A 22,947-nucleotide genomic window follows, 5' to 3' on the forward strand; every position below is an offset into this window, starting at 1 on the left:
CCATTTTGAGACTCCTCGTTATGTCCATGATCACATCCGGGACTCCGAACTAACTTCGGTACATCAAAACTCATAAACTCATAATATAACTGTCATCGAAACCTTAAGCGTGCGGACCCTACGGGTTCGAGAACAATGTAGACATGACCGAGACATCAATAACATGTATATCACATATACCTTTGTTCACCTCGCCATCCTTCTTATCCGCCAAATACTTGGGGCAGCTCCGCTTCCAGTGACCAGTCTGCTTGCAGTAGAAGCACTCAGTTTCAGGCTTAGGTCCAGGTTTGGGTTTCTTCTCTTGAGTAGCAACTTGCTTGCTGTTCTTTTTGAAGTTCCCCTTCTTCTTTCCTTTGCCCTTTTTCTTGAAACTAGTGGTCTTGTTGACCATCAACACTTGATGCTCCTTCTTGATTTCTACCTCCGCAGCTTTCAGCATTGCGAAGAGCTCGGGAATAGTCTTATTCATCCCTTGCATATTATAGTTCATCACGAAGCTCTTGTAGCTTGGTGTCAGTGATTGGAGAATTCTGTCAATGACACAATCATCTGGAAGATTAACTCCCAATTGAATCAAGTGATTATTATACCCAGACATTTTGAGTATATGCTCACTGATAGAACTGTTCTCCTCCATCTTGCAGCTATAGAACTTATTGGAGACTTCATATCTCTCAATCCGGGCATTTGCTTGAAATATCAACTTCAACTCTTGGAACATCTCATATGCTCCATGACGTTCAAAACATCGTTGAAGTCCTGATTCTAAGCCGTAAAGCATGTCACACTGAACTATCGAGTAGTCATCAGCTTTGCTCTGCCAGACATTCACAACATCTGGTGTTGCTCCAGCAGCAGGCCTAGCACCCAGCGGTGTTTCCAGGACGTAATTCTTCTATGCAGCAATGAGGATAATCCTCAAGTTACGGACCCAGTCCGTGTAATTGCTACCATCATCTTTCAACTTTGCTTTCTCAAGGAACACATTAAAATTCAACGGAACAACAGCACGGGCCATCTATCTACAATCAAACATAAACAAGCAAGATACTATCAGGTACTAAGTTCATGATAAATTTAGGTTCAATTAATCATATTACTAAAGAACTCCCACTTAGATAAACATCCCTCTAATCCTCTAAGTGATTACGTGATCCAAATCAACTAAACCATGTCCGATCATCACGTGAGATGGAGTAGTTTCATTGGTGAACATCACTATGTTGATCATATCTACTATATGATTCACGCTCGACCTTTCGGTCTCCGTGTTCCGAGGCCATATCTGTATATGCTTGGCTCGTCAAGTATAACCTGAGTATTCCGCGTGTGCAACTATTTTTCACCCGTTGTATTTGAACGTAGAGCCTATCACACCCGATCATCACGTGGTGTCTCAGCACGAAGAACTTTCGCAACGGTGCATACTTAGGGAGAACACTTCTTGATAATTTAGTGAGAGATCATCTTATAATGCTACCGTCAATCAAAGCAAGATAAGATGCATAAAAGATAAACATCACATGCAATCAATATAAGTGATATGATATGGCCATCATCATCTTGTGCTTGTGATCTCCATCTCCGAAGCACCGTCGTGATCACCATCGTCACCGGCGCGACACCTTGATCTCCATCGTAGCATCGTTGTCGCCTCGCCAATCTTATGCTTCCACGACTATCGCTACCGCTTAGTGATAAAGTAAAGCATTACAGCACGATTGCATTGCATACAATAAAGCGACAACCATATGGCTCCTGCCAGTTGCCGATAACTCGATTACAAAACATGATCATCTCATACAATAAAATTTAGCATCATGTCTTGACCATATCACATCACAACATGCCCTGCAAAAACAAGTTAGACGTCCTCTACTTTGTTGTTGCAAGTTTTACGTGGCTGCTACGGGCTTAAGCAAGAACCAATCTTACGTACGCATCAAAACCACAACGATAGTTTGTCAAGTTGGTGCTGTTTTAACCTTCGCAAGGACCGGGCGTAGCCACACTCGGTTCAACTAAAGTTGGAGAAACTGTCACCCGCAAGCCACCTATGTGCAAAGCACGTCTGGAGAACCGGTCTCGCGTAAGCGTACGCGTAATGTCGGTCCGGGCCGCTTCGTCCAACAATACCGCTGAACCAAAGTATGACATGCTGGTAAGCAGTATGACTTATATTGCCCACAACTCACTTGTGTTCTACTCATGCATATAACATCAACATATAAAACCTAGGCTCGGATGCCACTGTTGGGGAACGTAGTAATTTCAAAAAAATTCCTACGCACACGCAAGATCATGGTGATGCATAGCAACGAGAGGGGGAGAGTGTGATCTACGTACCCTTGTAGATCGACAACGGAAGCGTTAACTTGGTTGATGTAGTCGTACGTCTCCACGGCCCGACCGATCAAGCACCGAAACTACGGCACCTCCGAGTTCTAGCACACGTTCAGCTCGATGACGATCCCCGGTCTCCGATCCAGCAAAGTGTCGGGGAAGAGTTCCGTCAGCACGACGGCGTGGTGACGATCTTGATGTACTACCGTCGCAGGGCTTCGCCTAAGCACCGCTACAATATTATCGAGGACTATGGTGGAAGGGGGCACCGCACACGACTAAGAATATGATCACGTGGATCAACTTGTGTGTCTAGGGGTGCCCCTTGCCTCCGTATATAAAGGATCCAAGGGGGGGGGTGCGGCCGGCCCTAGTAGGAGGCGCGCAGGAGGAGTCCTACTCCTACCGGGAGTAGGACTCCCCTCCCTTTCCTTGTCCAAGTAGGAGAGGGGGAAGGAGAGAAGAAAAAGGGGGGGCGCCGCCCCTCCCTCCTTGTCCAATTCGGACTAGGGGAAGAGGGGGCGCGCGGCCTGCCCTGGCAGCCCCTCCTCTTCTCCACTTTAGGCCCATCAGGCCCATTAACCCCCCGGGGGGTTCCGGTAACTCCCCGGTGCTCCGGTTTTATCCGAAACTTCCCCGGAACACTTCCGGTGTCCGAATATAGCCGTCCAATATATCAATCTTTATGTCTCGACCATTTCGAGACTCCTCGTCATGTCCGTGATCACATCCGGGACTCCGAACTAACTTCGGTACATCAAAACTCATAAACTCATAATATAACTGTCATCGAAACCTTAAGCGTGTGGACCCTACGGGTTCGAGAACAATGTAGACATGACGGAGACACGTCTCCGGTCAATAACCAATAGCGGAACCTGGATGCTCATATTGGCTCCTACATATTCTACGAAGATCTTTATCGGTCAGACCGCATAACAACATACGTTGTTCCCTTTGTCATCGGTATGTTACTTGCCCGAGATTCGATCGTCGGTATCCCATACCTAGTTCAATCTCGTTACCGGCAAGTCTCTTTACTCGTTTCGTAATACATCATCCCACAACTAACTCATTAGTTGCAATGCTTGCAAGGCTTAAGTGATGTGCATTACCGAGAGGGCCCAGAGATACCTCTCCGACAGTCGGAGTGACAAATCCTAATCTCGAAATACGCCAACCCAACATGTACCTTTGGAGACACCTGTAGAGCTCCTTTATAATCACCCAGTTACGTTGTGACGTTTGGTAGCACACAAAGTGTTCCTCTGGCAAACGGGAGTTGCATAATCTCATAGTCAAAGGAACATGTATAAGTCATGAAGAAAGCAATAGCAACATACTAAACGATCGGGTGCTAAGCTAATGGAATGGGTCATGTCAATCAGATCATTCAACTAATGATGTGATCCCGTTAATCAAATAACAACTCTTTGTCCATGGTTAGGAAACATAACCATCTTTGATTAACGAGCTAGTCAAGTAGAGGCATACTAGTGACACTCTGTTTGTCTATGTATTCACACATGTATTATGTTTTCGGTTAATAGAATTCTAGCATGAATAATAAACTTTTATAATGATATAAGGAAATAAATAATAACTTTATTATTGCCTCTAGGGCATATTTCCTTCAGTGATATGGTCAAGATGTGATGAAATATAAATTATTGTATGAGATAATCATGTTTTGTTAAAGTTATCGGCAACTGGCAGGAGCCTTATGATTGTCTTTTTATTGCATAAGATGCAAGTGTCATGTAATTGCTTTATTTTATCGCTAGTCCAATAACAAATTAGAGGACTAGCTTGTTGCAAAAAATAGTTTTTTGCTAGTAATAATTTCTAAAAGTATTTTAGTATTTCATAAAATGTTCGAAAATTTGCAAAAAATGATCATAAAACTAAAAAATAGTTTGAATTAATAAAATAGAAAAGTATTTGTAAAATGTTCCCGTGTTTAAAAAAATGTTTAGAATTAAAAATTAAAAATTAAGAATGGAACAAGAAAAAAAAAAATGAGAAAAAAGGAAAGAAAATCAAAAGAGAAAAAAAAGGAAAAGGAAGAACGTAAATGGAAAAAACAGAGAAATAAAAAAATGAAAGCGGTCTAGTTGGGCCGGTCCAACTATATGTAGCGGCAGTATGCAAGGGGGCACGATACCGCACACAGGGAAAAGGTTGGCCTAGACGCAGACACCGAGCCAGAAGAAGCAACGCACTCCTCCTCCATCCGCATTTTTTGCTAGTTCCATAGTCTCCGGCAGCCGATCACAAATGCTCCGGCTTTTATTGTCAGAGAATTGCCTCATCGTAGTGTTTCCAGGCGACATGTCACACCTTTCACCTTACTTTTCCTGCAGCCAAGGGAGCGGAAAACACATTGTGACATCATCTGGGACGCCCGTAATGATGCTCGAAATGGCATTGTTGCTCCCCATTGATACGACCATTGATGATTTTGCATCGAAGAATGCTTCAAAAGTCATTTTGAAGCCAAAAAGTGTGTGCTACTTATCTACATAAGTGATTTTTCCCACCTGTTGGGCCCATCTTTTAAGTTCACACCGGGCCTCTGAAAAGTAACGACCGGCCCAAGCGGTTGCCATAGAAGATTGCATATCTATACTACTTATAGTGTATCAGTTTTGAATTGGGCATGATCATCAATCCTAGCCATTCGTGTGCTAAATCCAACGGCTGAAAAGAGTGGGATTCGCAATGAACATTACATCGCTGCTCCATCCACAATGTTCTAGAACGATCGCCTCATCCTTCTCAAAATAAGTGGCCCATATTGATTCCTCTTGGGCCATGTTGCAGTTTGAGGACGTGTTGAGCCCATGAAAAGTTGTTTTCAGAGAGGAAATATACAGTAAAGTTATACTCTCTCCATCCCACAACATAAAACATTTCGGCAAGCAATTTTATGAATTATTTTCTTTCTTAACAAATTACGGGGATTACATAGACAAACTCCTATTTTTTTGTAATGTATTTTCTTTCTGCATCCATACATAGACGATATTTTCATTTTTCCTTGAATCTACTAGCAAATCTATGTTTTTTAAAATAAAAAACCACTTCATAATAATGTTAAAACGTGTGTTGCACGTGCATACATACTAGTATTTTGTTTGCTCGGGAACTTGTTGGTTCCAACCTTTAGTGGATTAGCTAGCAACACAGTCTGGTGATCCGCAGGGTGCGGCCAAACACCAAGTACCTAGGGTCATTACTTCCACCACGAGGGGCTTGAACATGCATATCTCTCTCTATGTCACCCACTTGCGTCTTATGAGATCCAGCTACTTCTCTACCTCTCTCTTATTGCCAGAATCTCCCCCACGACACTATAACCTTCTTTAGCCTCATAAGGAGCCAAGTACATAGCAACATGATTTTTTTGGGTGGGGGGGGAGGGGGCTTGAGCCTCATCTATGGTTAAACACCAAACGATTCTAACATTTGTTAGATGATTTGGATGGAATGTATGTCATAGTTCAATGCCAACACATGTTCCAAGCCATTCAAGTTGTGGGATCTAGATTTTGTTTTTGGGAAAATTACATTGAAATCACTGATTTCGTAATCTCGGATATTTTGATTTTCATTTCAATAGGATCCAAACAAATTTGAATTTGTGTTTGAATCTAACCTGCTTTTTAGTGTCGCCGCTTTTTTGACCAAGACGTGCATGTTGTCCCAGGTCCACTAAAATCAATGAATTTTGGTGAAAATTGTTAGTCTTCCAAGTTTAATGTCACATTCATGGGATCATTCACAAGTATAACTAGCCATGGTAAACCTGGCCCGAAAAAAGCCCGACATGTCCCGGTCTTTGAAATCTAGGCCAGACGGCCGGGCCTGGGCCTAGGTTTTCTGCTTCGGGCTTTGGTAGGCCCAGCCCGACGGATAGCCAGGCATATTCACGAGTACTGTACTTAGTAACGACAGAAATAATTGAATTGGACATGGACTCTGTTTGGTGTAGTGAATATCAACATTTTTAATACTCCCTCTGGTCCATATTAATTGTCATTGAGTACAAAACATAGTACTTGACCCCCTCTTTATATTTTTCAGGATCCCTCCTGCCACCGCGAAAACAACATGGTTGCGTAATCTCAGCTCAACAACACATGTTAGATTCTTTCAATTGGTGTATAACACCAAAAGGTTCTTTCGGTACTTTGCCATATGTGTGTACTTAGCGACCATGTTTCGGAAATAATTGAATTGGACATGCACTATGTTTGGTGTAGTGAATATCAACATTTTTAATACCCCCTTTTGTCCATATTAATTGTCGATGAGTACGTACAAAACTACTTGACCCCCTCTTCATATTTTTCAGGATCCCTCATGCCACCGCGAAAACAACATGGTTGCGTAATCTCAACTCAACAACACATGTCAGATTCTTTCAATTGATGTATAACACCAAAAGATTCTTCCGATACTTTGCCATATGTGTGTACATAGCAAGCATGTTTCAGATTTAATTGAATTGGACATGTACTATGTTTGGTGTAGTGAATATCAACATTTTTAATACTCCCTCCGGTCCATATTAATTGTCGCTAAATACAAAACATAGTACTTGACCCCCTCTTTATAATTTACAGGATCCTCCTGCCACCGCGAAAACAACATGGTTACGTAATCTCAGCTCAACAACACATGTCAGATTCTTTCAATTGGCGTATAACACCAAAAGATTCTTTCGGTACTTTGTCATATGTATATCTGAACATTAGTCATTGTAATGTGTGAATTCAATTATTTCAGTTTTGTTTTCAATTATCACATTGCCATGCCAGCTTTGTTTTCGAAGTTATTCATGTTGTGGTTTAGGGATTTTGTTGGGCTAAAATGCTCTGAAATCACCTATTTCAGTTTTTAATCTGGCCATTCTGGTTTCAATTTCAACGAGATTCATTCAAATTTCAAAATTTGTTTGAACCTAGCCGGTATTGAAGCGTCACCCCCTTCTCCAAGACCGTCGCCGCCTTTTTCACTTCATTGTAATGGGTGAATTTTCGGCGAAAAATGTCGAGCCCTTATTAGCCTCACGTTCATGAGACCATTATAATTCACGAGTAGCGTACTTGGCAACCGTGTCTGAGACCTCGGTTCATGAGTTTAATCGGATCAAACGAACTAAGCACAAATTCATTCACGAATGACATGATTCAGCACTTAGAAACGGAGTCCAACACAAACTTCACATGCCCAAGACTAAGATAGTTGCCAAGAACAGCACACGTTTGGAATTGTGGACATGGCAAACATGCATGCATGCATGTGCCAAGGACCTGCCAAACAGCAAAGGATCAAGAAGCGTTAATGTCGTGGGCGCTCAGGCTCAGCCGAAGAGCATCTGGGCGTGCGGGGTGAGGTCCTTGTGCACCTCCTTGATGGTGCCCTCGGCGACGCCGGTGGCGACGGACACGTCCTTGGCCGACCTGCCGGCGCCGGCACGCTGCACGACCATGTAGATGATGGCGGCGGCGACGGACTCCGGGTTGCGGCGCACGTCGAGGCCTTCCTCGACCCTCCGCACGGCGTCCTGTGCGTCGCGCACCTCCTGGTTGCCCAGGCCGAGCCGGGAGCAGAAGCGGCGCAGGTAGTCGGAGGCGCTGACGACGCCGATGTCCATCACCTGGCAGTCCTCCCCGAGGAGCTTCTTGATGTGCGTCGTCATCTTGCCGACGTCCTTCTTGGCAGCCACGCCCCCGGCAGTGACGGAGGCGAGCTCCTTGTACGTGCGCGGCATGCCGAGGTTGCGGCAGGCGATGTAGAGGCAGGCGGCGTAGACGGAGTCCCGCTTCCGGCCGCGCGGGCAGCCCTTGGCCCCGTCCAGCTTCTTGAACGTCTCCTTGGCCAGGTCCCGGATGGTGGCCACGAGGCCGAGCCGGATGGTTGGGGAAAAGGGTCTGTGAAGGTTGGATTGGGGGGCTTGGGCTGATATTTATAGACGCATAGGTCGGTTCGTAAGGCTAGTTTGGAGCTGGGCACGAGTTCGACTCGGTTTCGTACGGCCGCGGAAAGTCCTTGCAAGTTGCAATCCTGCTGCATGGTCTTCTCGGCTAGCCGGCCCTGGGCCGGGGCAGGAAGGGCGACGGTCGAGGGCCCAGCCGGACGTGGCGGCCCGACGTACACATTAGGCCGGCCCAACTAGCTCATTTTCGGTCATAGGAAAGTTCCAGACCGATCTATTCTCTTATCAATTTTTTATTGTTTCCATTCTTTTCTATCTCCTTTCATTTCTTTTCATTTCATTTTTATTGTTTATTAATATCTGTTTTCTATTATTTTTACATTAAATTTTCTATTCTTTCTTTTGTTCATTTCCTTTTTATTTTGTAAACATATTTTAAAAATGTATTTTTAATCATGAATATTTTTCAATACATGTATACTTTCATGAATTCAAAATAAAATTTCAAAATCACAAAAACAATTTAAATGGCGGATTTTTTTATCAAATTCGCAATTTTTTAAACTCGTGAACGTTGTTTTGAAATAACCTACATTTTCTCGAAATTGGGGAATAATTTTTTGAAATTCAGGATCATTTTTTATTTAGCCAAATATTTTTTTAATAAATGCCTGAATAGCTTTCAAATTCTTTTAAATAACTTTCTATCAGCAAACACTGTTTGAATCGATGAAAGGTTTTAATGATTTTTGAAAAATCTCTAACATTTGTTCAAATTCCTAAACGGTTCTCAAAATCATTATTTTTTTATTTCCTAACATTTGTTTCAAATTATGAACTTTTTTAATATGCAAACATTTTTTAAAATGCATGAGTATTTTTTTGTTTCCTGATCATTTTTAAATCACATTTTTTTCTAAATATTATATAATATGAATAATGAAAAATATAAACATAAAAATGGCGATGAAAATGAAATTGAAAAATAGCAGGTGTTATGCCCCGCGTATGGATTGGCACGAAAGGCCGCGTCAGTGAAGGGAGTTTGCTCGTGCAGGTATGACACTAGCCAGCAATATTGTTCAATTGCAAGTTTAAGTTTTTTTGAATACAATACAAAAATTAAAAAAATTAATATATAGTCAACATTTTTCTATACACATTTAACATTTTTGAAATGCTTGATTCAAAATTTCCAAATACTTGGTAAACATTATTTGAATACATGGCCAACATTTTTTATACGCATTTAATATCTTTCAAATTCTTGATTCAAAATTTCCAAATACCCGTTCAACATTTTTCGAATGCTTGATAATATTTTTTAAATACATGATTAACATATTTCACGCACATTGTATATTTTGTGTATACAGAAGAAACATTTTCTTTACATGCATTTGACATTTTTCAAATGCTTGGTTAAGATTATTTTTCAAATACTTTATGGAAACGTTTTTGTAATATAGGCCCTCCTTCCCAAAATAAGTGTCTCAAGCTTATTACAATTCTGTATTAAAGTTAGTACAAAGTTGAGACACTTATTTTTTAGGACAGAGGGAATATTTATTAAGAATATTTGAAAGTATAAATGAAAGTAAACAAAAAATAAACAAAGATAGAAAACAACTAAAAAGAGGCCCTGGCCTCCCGCGCGCCTAGCGGGCCCATTTATGGACGCGCCTTGCGCAAGAGCGCACTAACTCTCGCTACAACCGAGACACGGGATTGTCCGTCTGGATTCCTTCGACAATGATCACTATTCAGCTGGACCTACGAGCATTTAGTAGGGACGTGCGGCTCAAATCCCCGTGTGCACACAACTAACATATTAATACAGTATATTCTTTCTTCTAGGGATACAAAACAATATATTCATGTGCTAAATATATTGGGAAATAGTCCCTACATATTATGTATGTCAATAACATATTTTCGAAACGCGCGAACATTTCTGAATATGATGATTTTTAATGCTACCAATATGATTTAAAAGAGTCATGGATATTTTCTTTCACTATTTTAAAAACATTAAAGTATGCTGAGCATTTTTGAAATATGTAAATTAAATACTTTCCATCTTAGAAATATAAATAAAAGTATAATAAAAAATAGGATGGCCGCTCGCAAACCCAAGCTCCTCCACGTTTGATGGGCAATTTCTTAAGTGCCAAGGGCGAGCGGTCGTGGTAATCCGTATTTCACGCTTTGCAAAGACTATATCTCGCTTATAGTGAGTGTTCCTACGGTCTCGCCTCTAGCATATACACCCCTCCTACAGTAGTGGGCCACCCCGTTTTTCGTCTGTTTTTTGTTCGCTGTTTTGAATCAAGAAGATCAGTCATGGTAGTTGGTGTAATAGTTTCTTCAGACTTTTTTCTTTGTGTTTCCTATTTAGTTTTATTTTAGTTCATCTTTCTGTTTATCTATTTTTTGAACGGTTTTCTTTAGTAATATGTTTTATTTCACCGGTTTTCTTCTTCTTTCATTAATTTCACTGTTCTTTCTTTTCTTTCTCCTTTTCTTCGTCTTTCTTTGGTTCTTTCTCTGTTTTCATGTAGTTATTTTTTCTGTTTTACATTCTTCTTTCATTTTCCTTTTTTCCTTCCTTGGTTCACCTATTTTATTTTGTTGTTTCTTTATCGGTTCAAATAATGGTCAACTTTATTTACACGTTTTAACATTTTTCAAATGCTCGATTTAGATTTTTTATACACAAGCTTAACATTTTTTTATTATGGTCAAGAGTTTCATGTACACATTTTTAACATTTTTAAATGCTTCATTAATATTTTTCTATCCCAAGATTAATATTTTTAATGCATGGTAACATTTACATTTAACATTTTCAAATTCTTGATAAATATTTCTTTAGAATGCAAAATAATTTGTTTTTTCACGAGTGATCAACATGTTTTCTATATACATTTAATAATTTGCAAATGCCTGATAAACATTATTCAACTACAAGTTCAATACATAGTCACCATGTTTTTATATGCAATTAAAAAATTTAAATGCTTGATTAATATTTTTTTATTAATGTTGAACATTCGTTTTAAATCATGGCAAACATGTTTTTACACAAATTTAATATTTTTTTTAAAAATCTTGATTCAATTTTTTTGAATAATTGTTCAATATTTTTGCAAATGCTTGATAACAATTTTTAGATGACTAATGTTTTCACACATATTGTATATTTTGTGTACATGAGAGACATTTTGTTTATACACATTCAATATTTTTCAAATTCTTAGTTAACATTTTTAAAGTCTTATTATGAAAAGCTTTTTGTAATACACTTATTTATAATATATATTAGTATAAATGAAAGTAATTAAAAAATAGGGAAATAAAAAAATAAAAAAACATGAAAAAGGGCCCTGGTGACCCGTGCGGCTGGCAGGCCCATATAAATAAACAATCAATAGCATTTGGTGGATTTATCGAGCCTTGAGTAAGGTCGGGCGGCGCAAAGCCCCGGCAGCAGACAACTAACATACTATAGTATTTTATTCATGTGCTAAACTGTTGGAAAATATGGGAAATAGTTCTTACATATTACTTAGAAATGCGAACATTTTTTAAATGTCACAAACATTTTTCGAATGCTACCATTATTATTTAAAAGAGGCACGAACATTTTGTTACACCACATTAAAAATTTAAATGTATTATGAGCATTTTGAAATATGTAAATAAAATATTTTCCATTTTAGAAATATAAATACAAGTACAATAAAACAAGAAAAATAGGCATCCGCCCGAGAGCAAAAGCCCCCCTGCCCCCCACCTCCCACGTTCGCCAGGCCATTTATTAAGTGCCAAGGTGCGAGCGGTTGTGGTAATCCCCATTCGATGCATCGCAAATGCTCTATCTCACATATAGCGATTGTTTCAACAGGTCTCATCTAAAGCATATTCAACACCGCTACAGTACTAGGCCAGACTGTTTTCCGTCGGTTTTTCCTGTTCGCTGTTTCGGACTGAGGAGATCGCTCGTGCTGGTTGATGTACTCGTTTCATCTTCTTTCTTGTTTTCTTTTGGTTTTTCTATTTTTCAATAGTTTTCTTTAGCCTTATGTTTTTTTTTTGGTTTTCACCGGTTTCCTTTGTTTCTTTCTCAGTTTTTGAATACATGGTCAACTTCCTGTACACGTTTTTTATATTTTTCACATGCTTGATTGACAATTTTAAAATATAAGATTAATATTTTTTTTTCTAGCTATGCGGCGCTGCTACGTTGTGGCGACCTTTTTTTAATACACAGTCAACATTTTTATACGCATTTTTAACATTTTCAAATGGCTGATTAAAAAATTTCAAATACTAGATTAACATTTTTTTAATGCATGGTCAACATTTTTTCTGTACAAATTTAACATTTTTTAAATTGTTGATGAGCATTTTTTTTATTGCAAAATTTACTATTTTTGATACATGGTCAACATTTTTGCTATATACATTAACATTTTTAAAATGATTGATTAACATTGTTCAAATATTTCTTTAACATGGTATGCAAGATAAACTTATTTAGATACGTAGTCACATTTTTTCAATACACATCAAACGTTTTTAAATACATGTTAAACATTTTCTTAATACATGACCAAATTGTTTATACATATTTAACATTTTTTGAATGCTTGATTTTTTTAATATTCATTCAATATTTTTTTATAAATGCTTGATTAATATTTTCTACACACATGATCAACGTTTTCACACACATTGTATATTTCGTGTATACATTTTCTGTTTTTATGAGAAACAATTTCTTTATATATATTTAACATTTTTCAAATGCTTGGTTAAGATTTTTTAATTTTTTATGGAATTTGTTATTTCTAATATATTTATTTAGAATATTTGAAAGTATAAATTGGCGGCCCATTTAGGAAGGCACCTTACGCGAGAGCATGCTAGGTCTCGCTTTAAGCGAGATATAGCGTTACCCGTCAGGACTTCCTTCGACAATCATTAGGACTCAGCTGGATCTATCGAGCCTTGAGTAGGGTTAGGTGGCCCAAAGCCCCATTTATAGACAACTAACATATTAAAACATTGTATTCTTTGATTTGAGGGTACAAAACATTATATTCATGTGCTAAAAAGTTGGAAAATATGGGAAATGGTGCCTGCTTATTACATATGTCAATAACATATTTTGAAACGTGTGGGACATTTTTTGAATGCCGAACATTTATTCAAATGGTACCAATATTATATAAAAGAGGCACGGACATTTTCTTACGCCATGCTAAAACATTTAAATGTATGATGATCATTTTGAAATATGTAAATACAATATTTTCCATTTCAGAAATATAAATATAAATATAGTAAAACAAAAAATAATAGTGCCTAAAAATTAAACGTATGCTGACCATTTGCTTATTTTGCTCACCTTGTATCTGCCGTTTGGGGTTGCATCCCCATTTCCCTTTCCCTTTTCTTGTTCTATTATGCTTGTATGTTGCTGCTGTTTGTATCCTGGCCGGTTAATGCCTTTATTAATTTAAAGCCGGGTTAGGTCCAAGCCCTACTTGGGCTTAGCCTAGCCTTTTCTCTGAAGTGGAGAAGCACCTGGGTAGCCCGTGATGAAAAGGAATGGGATGTGGCCCTGGCTTCCAACGTGCATGAATGAATGAATTTGTTGCCAACGTGCATGAAAGGGACATGGCCCTAGATCAGCCTATCAGATAACGGCGACGCTCTTGTGTTGTTCCCCTTGGGGGTATCACTCTTGAAGGTGTGCATTGGCTCAAGGGACTAATGGACGGTTTCAGCAGTGAAACAGTATTTCATGTGACGCATTGATGATGTGGAGTCTCGGCATTGTGGAGCTGCAGGGTCTCGACTAGACCTGGCCATGGGCAGCCCGGCCCAAACAGCCCGAAAATTCCGGGCCGGGCTAAGACCGAGTGTGCCGTCGGGCCGGGCTCAAGCCTAGAAACTGAGCCCGACAGGCAGGCAAGGCCAGGCTCGGGCCTGCACAAAACATGTTTTTAGCCGTAGTCGGGTCGGGCCGACCGGGCCGTGTCGGGCTTTCTTGAGTTCAAGCCCAATTTTGTAGGCCCGATGGTACTGTACTGTGTGCGGCGGCCTTTGATCGTCCTTTGAGGACCCGAGTCATGGTTGGGTTGCTACCCCTACGCACATTGCGAATGTTGGCGGAACAAACACGCCATCCCATTCCGATGGTTTCTGCTTGGTGCACCCGTCAACACTAACGGCCTCTGCCGTAGAGCCACTGAAAAAAATAGCGCGCTATATCGTCGCTAATAGCACACTATAGCATATAAAGAATTGTCTCGCTAAATAAATCAATATATAATGCCTCGCTAATAACGCGCTATAGCACGCTAATAGCATATTTTCAGGGGCCATGCTATTTTCTACAGCGCGCTATTATTTTCCTTGGTGGAGCACAGCACCGCACCGTCACGACCCCGGCCGGCCGTCAAGGACGCAGCGTCGTCGGCGCTCCCGGAGCAGCAGCGCGCGGCCGAGGCCCCTCCCGGCCAAGACGAGCAGCATATGGACCACTGGTACCGGGCACAAAGTGTGCGCTACCTGCTAGTACAAGGCTCGCCTCATGCTGCACCGAGACTTACTGCGATCGGTGCATTTGCGGCTGCCATTAGCCGCGGCTTCATCAGCTTCCACCGTTGCAGCTACGTACCAGACCTTCCCATCAGCCAGTACTTGATTCACCAGCACTACATGGTACGCCCACTACCAATGATCTTCTTCAGAGCGGAGCGCGCCGACAATGTTGTGTCATATTTCTACGTGTCTTGGCGTCACCTCTTTTCCGCGGGTGCTGCAAGAGTAGTTGTCGAGCAGGATTGATACGAGCTAAACGGAGATATTTTTTTAGAAAAGGAGGCGGCCTCTGCATCTAGGCGATGCATACGACCACTTTATTAATACGAGCTAAACGGAGATGGAAGTTCCACGTTTAAGGCTACAGCAACTGTTGTCCCGTTAGCTTTTATATAGGGAATCCCCCAGGTTGAGTTTGGTGTCCCATTACAGATCCTCACAGTTTATGTACTTAAATTGCTTTCTCATCACATTTAGATTTGGTTCGCGGTCCTCGTAATTGTTGCCATGGTAACATTGTATTTGCTCCTTTAATTTCCCTCGCGTTGTTGTCATGGTACTTGATCCACCAGCATTATACTTCCCTTAGATTCACTTTGTATCATGAATATTTGGTTCACTCTGTGACATGGAGCAGACCTTGTGTGTTAGTAGACTCTAATTATCTCCAGCAGTTGATTGCTTGATTTTTCTTTCTGAAAGCAAAGGCACCAGACCATTCTGTTTTCTATTTGTATTGGAAGCACAGCATGTTACAGATTGTCACAACAAGTAAAACATGACAGTTGCTCTCGGACTGGAGCAACTTTAGCTAGTGAATCTGTACAAGAATTTTGCTTCACGACACATAGATGATTCGAGTCATTAAGCTTCTTGGTTATGAGCTATCTGATCTTCATAATTTGAGTTATATTTAGTTACACGGTAGTATTCTCTATACGTTTTGTCCCAGCCTCCCAGGATAGGGATGAAGCACTGGGAGTAGTAATGTTAGCATTGGTAATACACACAATTGACTGAACCTCTTTTGTGGTTGATGAATCTGGTCATTCTTTGACTGAGTTAACCTAAAAAACTGAGATAGAAAGATGCAGCAGAGCCCGTGCCAGCGATGGAACAAAAGCGTTGCAAATTTAGGTTCCTAGCTAGAAAGCCTTGGAAATTTTGCAACTGACGAACATACAGTGCTTGAAAATAGTCGATCCATCTGTATGATCTAAAGACCCACACAAATACACCTCCAGTTGTTCTTCACTAATCAATTTCTCATCAAGGACTTGCCACAAATTCTTACTTCGTAAGGTATTCTCTCTTCATAAGAGTAGTGATCTAAACGCTTTTATACTTCTTTACGGAGGGAGTACATTTGACACTCCCCAGGATATGTATATATTTCTAAAATTCTACTCTCGACGTAATCAGCCAGGCCACCATAGCATCAGAAATGCAGTTAGAAGAATGGGATTGGCTACACATCCCAGAGCTCAACTCAAGCATACATATGTCCTGGCATTGGCAACCTGGTCTAACAAGGAGAACAATAATACACTTACATAGCAAAAGTAAATCTCTGAACACAAAGAGTAAGTAACATTACAAAAACATCAGTACATAAGCTTTCCCAGCAGACAATTATACAAAGAGATTGTTGATGATAAATAACTCAACAAGAAATACTAAAAAACCTATAATAGGAGTACAATTGCTGTTTCCACCACCTATATTGAGTAACTGACACATGTCAGAAAACACACGGTGCTACCAAAACGAATCTGCTGGACTTTTTAACTTTTGGTAACACATCAGCTTAACCACCTAGTTTTGCGAAGACGGGGAAAGCTTGCCAAGCTCTCCTCGTATAACATTGGGACCAGAGGCATAACTTTACTGTCCAGAGGAGTTCTCCCCTCCAAAGGTTGAACGCCATTGGAGCACGTAAATTGCTTCCCAGATAATTTAGGTGAAGGCTCACCGAAAAACGCGGGCTGCTCCAAAGGTGACTTCGGCGGGCAGAACTTCTCGACATGATGTCCGCATTTGGTTATCTGGACATCTTCATACACTCCAACGCGTGGAGACTGCTCTAAACTTGTGACATGCAAGACCTCATCAAGATCATACAAGTTCTCAATCGATTGCTTTGTTGGATCATAAAGACCCAATTTCCTCCCTGTGTTCAGCATGATTCTCCCATCCTTGGGGTCAACGCCAAGGGAACCACACCATTTGCTCCAAGGGAATAGCCTGGGCAGTCTTCTAAATATATTTTACATGCTCTATCCCATCGATCATGTTCCAGCTTCCAAATATCCAACTCATCTGCAACTGGATCTGCATGAACAGCACATAATATCCCCTCAAGCTCTACCACAAATGCTTGGGATGGACTTGTGCTGCTCCACACTGCGATGCTTGAGGGGCAGGAGATGACACCAAACATCCTAGTCGCAATGTTATAAGACACAATGGCCCTCTCATAACTCTGGCCTAACCTTGGTTCACTCATCCAATATAGTACTCCTGACAGATAGGTTGGTGGCATGTCATTTACAGGAAGAGGCGGCTGAAAGTGGTCTTGCACCGATCCAGTGGCAATTACTGAGAATGTAAATAAATATTGACAAGATTCAAAGTCCTTCAAGTGATATAAGATTTGAACAATGACATGCTCCTGTGTCAGATGATTGAACCCCAGGCCAACATTCCTGTTGCCAACACCAAAAGCATGATCTTCTGGTGTATGGACACTGTCGTGCATCATCGAGAGTATATGGTTGGGCACATAGGCGAGCCTCCCTTGAGTGTGGTATCTACTGCCATAACCTGTGCAAGGGTTGTAGAGATAGTCCTCACTCTCAGTACTTAACAGGTTCATGCCATGACAAGGCTTGGAGCAAACCACCTTTGTGTCAAGCCATGTTCCTTGACTAGGAGCCTCTTGAAGCAATTTACCCATGGGAGCAAAACTGAAACCCAGACCTCTAGCACCCTTGCCCACAAGCATGATCTTGGGCCTCCTGTCTATGTTGTTGTTATGCTCATAGTAAGAGCGCATGAAGCTTCGACTCTCGATCAATGTAAGCCACTGCTTGCTGACCAGCTTGAACTGCACGGCAAAATTACCCGGGAGCCGGAGGAGGATCTCCTTAGTTGCCTTGGCCAGGGAGAACCCGAGTCTATCTCTTCATTTGTTCTGTGCATCGAAGCAAGATTCTTTTTAAATAAACTGACTCTAGGAGCAGATTGCTCGGTTTCGTAAGACGAATGAGTTTCTCTGATTGCAAGAACGGTTTCCAGAGTTGCAGATACTGGGTCATAGGTGATCACCTTGCGTTTGGATGTAGCCAAGATTACCTTGTTCCTTGATCCACAGTTGCCAACAGAACCAATGACTAATAATTTGCGGCTCCGTCAAACCTCTCTGAACATGTTGTAACAAATCAATGCGATGTGCCAACGTCCAATCACCAGAGTTGCAGTCCTGCATTTCCCAAATCTCCATAATACTAGTATCGGGACGGAGGTCCCGGACCATACACAAGTGGCCATCAAGCTCCACCAGGTGCACTCCTGGGACCTCGAAGATTGGTGACCTGAACCATCTAAAGGTCTCATATGCGAGAGAGAACGATAAGACGGCAGCTCTTGGCTTTGCGAGGAAAAGAGGCGAGTCGACAACCCAGTGCAGAAATCCGTCTGCGAACACCGGCATCAGCTTAGCTTCACTCCGTGTTGCGATTATCGCAGCAGCGGCAAACCTGCGGAACCTAAAGGGCACACCACCGGCAGCCGGCATCCAGCGATCCCCGTGCTCGCCACCAAGGGCGTACACCTCGCACTTGATATTATCAACCCCGAAGTGTTTCTCGAAAAACAACCTCACTACCTTGTAGTCCCTCCTCCTGGAATCGAATCCGAGACCAGCAATGGCCATGAAGGAGTCTTGGCAAGGCGGCAGCCGGGTGACGGCCCGTGTGGTCGCGTTGAAAACATAGTAGGCTGGCTCCACGGCGTCATGCAAGAGGGTGATGCCGTGGCACGGCGCGGGCGTCATGTCCACATGGTCACCACGCACGTCGTTGAGAGTGAGCAGGAGACCGTTGCCTGATGGCGAGCACGAGTAAATCCCCGTGGAGTCGAAGCTCGCGGCCGGCGAGATGAATAGCAGCTTGGGTGGCGGTGCTGCCTCGGCCTCGACCTTGGCCCTGTGGAGGCCGCAGAACTCGTCGGAGGAGAGCAGCGCGGCCCAGGAGCGGCAGACGGTCCGGAAGCGGAGGAGGGATTTGACGGGCAGCCACAGGAACACATCCGTCATCAGCTCATCCGGCGGCAGCAGCAGCGACTCGGCTAACGGCGGCATGAGCGACGCGGCCACAGCCTTCCTCCTCTTGTTGCTTGCCATCTTTGTCCCCAAGATCGATTTGCTGCCACCAAAAATACAAGCCCCTGCGTGTCAATTGGATAGGACGGGTCAGCTGGGATGATCGATTCCGCAGAAAAATCTCACGGCGGCGACGGAAGTGCTTCAGCGGCGACCGAAGATACTGCACGCACGGTCCGGTGGAGGGGACGATGCGAAGCTTTGATTTGGTCCGGCGGCGACGGAAGTGCTTCGGCGGCGGCGGCGCTGGAGAAGGATCGAGTGAGAGCCCTCGTTCTTTGTTTAGAAAAAAGGAAAATCTCTCGACCGAAGCCGACTGTGGACTTGTGTTTACAAATTTTGTGGAGCCGAAACCGACTGTGGGTGGTGTCGGACAATGATTGTAAAAACTTCTCGCAAAAGAATCACCGCCGTGCAAAACCGAGTCGAACTAACCGACCTATGCGTCCATAAATATCAGCCCAAAGCCCCCAATCTAACCTTCAGACCCTTTTCCCCAACCCGTCGCCACAACCAATACCAAAACTGCGCACACGGCGGCGGCGGCAGCAGCAGCAGCCATGTACACCAGCACCTGCTCCGCGGCGGACGAGCGCGTGTACTGCCCGGAGTGCCGCCGCGCGACGGAGGTTGTCCTGGACCACGGCACCGGCGACACCATCTGCACCGAGTGCGCGCTCGTCCTCGACGCGCACTACATCGACGAGGGTTCCGAGTGGCGCAACTTCGCCGACGACGGCGGCGGCGACGACCGCGACCCCAGCCGCGTCGGCACCTCTGGCGACCCCTTCCTCAACACCAAGCTCTCCACCGTCATCGACTACACCAACAAGACCAGGAAGTCCTCCGCCACCGGCGTGGCGACAAAGGCTCCGCCGAGGATGTCGGTGCCGGACGCGGGGGTGGCCTCCGAAAACACCCTCGTCGACGGCTTCCGCGGCATCGCCGACATGGCCGACCGGCTCGGCCTCGTGGCCACCATCCGGGACCTGGCCAAGGAGACGTTCAAGAAGCTGGACGAGGCCAAGGGCTGCCCGCGCGGCCGGAAGCGGGACTCCGTCTACGCCGCCTGCCTCTACATCGCCTGCCGCAACCTCGGCATGCCGCGCACGTACAAGGAGCTCGCGTCCGTCACCGCCGGGGGCGTGGCCGCCAAGAAGGACGTCGGCAAGATGACGACGCACATCAAGAAGCTCCTCGGGGAGGAGGACGGCCAGGTGATGGACATCGGCGTCGTCAGCGCCACTGACTACCTGCGCCGCTTCTGCTCCCGGCTCGGCCTGGGCAACCAGGAGGTGCGCGACGCACAGGAGGCCGTGCGGAGGGTCGAGCAAGGGCTCGACGTGCGCCGCAACCCGGAGTCGGTCGCCGCCGCCATCAGCTTCATGGTCGTGCAGCGCGCCGGCGCCGGCAGGTCCGTCAAGGAAGTGTCCGTCGCCACCGGCGTCGCCGAGGGCACCATCAAGGAGGTGCACAAGGACCTCACCCCGCACGCCCAGATGCTCTTCGGCTGAGCCTGAGCGCCCACGACATTAACGCTTCTTGATCCTTTGCTGTTTGGCAGGTCCTTGGCACATGCATGCATGCATGTTTGCCATGTCCACAATTCCAAACGTGTGCTGTTCTTGGCAACTATCTTAGTCTTGGACATGTGAAGTTTGTGTTGGACTTCGTTTCTAAGTGCTGAATCATATCATTCGTGAATGAATCTGTTCTTAGTTCGTTTGATCCGATTAAACTCATGAACCGAGGTCTCGGACACGGTTGCCAAATACGTTACTTGTGAATTATAATGCTCTCATGAACTTGAGGCTAATAATTTGGAAGGCTCGACATTCTTCACCGAGATTTCACCCAATTACAATGAACTTTATGTTCCGGTGAAAAAGGCGATGACTTTTAGTCTCAAAGAAGGCGGTGGCAACCCTTCAATATCGGCTAGGTTCAAACAAAATTCAAATTTTGGTTGAATCCCATTCAGAATGAAACCAAAATGACCAAATTGAATACCGAAATAGGCGACTTTGCTGCAATTTAATCCAACAAAATATGATGTCTATTCTGGCCAGATCATATGCCAAAGTACCGAAAGATTTTTGTGTTTACACACCAACTGAAAGAATCTGACATGGGTTGTTGAGTCGAGGTTACTCAACCATGTTTTTTCGCGGTGGCAGGGCGGATTCTGAAAAATATAAAGAGGGGGAGGGGAGTAATGAAAGGGCGCACGATGAAAAATGTTTCACTATACCAAACAGAGTATATGTCCGATTTAATTATTTCTGAAACATGGTTGCTAAGTACACTATTTTTTCGCCAATACGGGTGGAGCATATCAATGCATTGATAGAGGGAAGCAAAGAACAGAGTTAGGGGGTTGCCAAGCCGCGTACACAAGATGGTGTGGAGGCAAACCCAAGGAGTAGACAGGGTTGCTCGAAAATCAAACGTAGCCCTTTGGTTCCTGCATTAGTCCATGCCCGTGCTTCACCCTGGATGGATGTCACTAGGCCGGGGATAGATGCCTGCTTGCTCCGATGTTACCAAATCATCCAGACACAGAGAGGGACAATGGAGTCAAATCCTTTGCGCAAACTGGGAGGGCAGGATGCCGACGCTGCAGCTCACCAATAGAAGAGTGTTGTTGTCCCATTCGGTGGCATGGCAGTGAAGCGGCACAATGAAATCACATGGTACCAAACTTGCCTAGAGAAGACACAACCCACAAGGAGATGGTGGATCGTTTCAGCCTCTTGATCACAAAGCATGCAACTAGAAGGGTACGGAAGGCCAAGATTTCTGAGATGATCTGCAGTCCAGCATCTATTAAGGTGCACAAGCCATAGGAAGAACTTGACGCTTGTCGGGGCCGAACCCTTCCAGGTTAGGTGCTAGTGCGGGTCGGGGATAGATACCTGTAACATGGCCATGTAGCAAGAGCTTGCGGAATATACCCTGTTGTCAGTCCAACACCATAGCTAGCAGTCTGGCTCGAACAACAGGTTGACATGGTGTAGGCGCTGCGAGAAAGAGATGTACTTGATAGTGGCCACCACGCCGAGAGTGCCATGGATGTCCTAGATCCAAGAGCGCAACTTGAGGTCATCACAGACTAGGCGATGGTTGAGGTGTTGACAAGGCATAAGGGAAAATAGGGTGGGAGCGATCTCACGAATGGAATGGCCATCGATCCAATGGTCAAGCCAGAACATAGAAGTCTTGTCGTCCCCCAAAGTCCGGGAAGTGGAAACCCTGAAGATGTCCTGCGTGTCGTGGTAGGGAGAGGAAGATGGTTCCACGGCCTCGATGGATCAATTGCTCGCAGCCAGAGCCTGCGCACGCGAAGGGCGATGCCTATGCGCTGGAGATCACGCACGCCCAAACCTCCAAGTTCCAACGATTGGCAGATTTTGGCCCAGCTGACGAGGCAGTTCCCCGCCCTGGCCTCACGCCGTCTGTGCCAAAGGAAACCTCTAATGACCCGCATCACAAGCTTCAGAATGGACGGTTAGAGTGTCATGGACAACAAAATATGGACGGGCATGGTGGACAGAACGTGTCACACAAGGGCAAGCCGTTCACCTCGGGAAAGAAGAGAAGCCTGCCAAGTGGCAGGGCACTTGGACATTCTCTCAACAAACAACATCAGTGTCGAGACTCG

General features: G+C 43.8%; 2 protein-coding genes and 1 pseudogene across 2 annotated transcripts; 1 reads left to right on the forward strand and 2 right to left on the reverse strand.

Moving 5' to 3' along the window:
* Positions 1 to 7,195: 7,195 nt before the first annotated feature.
* LOC125532987 (transcription initiation factor IIB-like) lies at positions 7,196 to 13,735 on the reverse strand. Its single transcript, XM_048696812.1, has 2 exons — positions 13,704 to 13,735; positions 7,196 to 8,285 (listed from the first exon to the last, which is right to left on the reverse strand). Exons 1-2 carry the CDS (start codon positions 13,733 to 13,735, stop codon positions 7,715 to 7,717), a joined length of 603 nt encoding a protein of 200 aa, XP_048552769.1. The 3' UTR covers positions 7,196 to 7,714.
* A 2,903-nt stretch (positions 13,736 to 16,638) lies between these two features.
* LOC125536786 lies at positions 16,639 to 19,294 on the reverse strand (annotated as a pseudogene).
* Positions 19,295 to 19,775: 481 nt separating this feature from the next.
* Positions 19,776 to 21,015, forward strand: LOC125536797 (transcription initiation factor IIB-like). The gene has a single exon (XM_048700067.1). The coding sequence runs from the start codon at positions 19,847 to 19,849 to the stop codon at positions 20,798 to 20,800; it is 954 nt and encodes a 317-aa protein (XP_048556024.1). The 5' UTR covers positions 19,776 to 19,846; the 3' UTR covers positions 20,801 to 21,015.
* The last annotated feature ends 1,932 nt before the right edge of the window (positions 21,016 to 22,947 follow it).

This window comes from Triticum urartu, chromosome 1 (genome assembly GCF_003073215.2).
Source record: "Triticum urartu cultivar G1812 chromosome 1, Tu2.1, whole genome shotgun sequence".
Classification (NCBI taxonomy): Eukaryota; Viridiplantae; Streptophyta; class Magnoliopsida; order Poales; family Poaceae; genus Triticum; species Triticum urartu.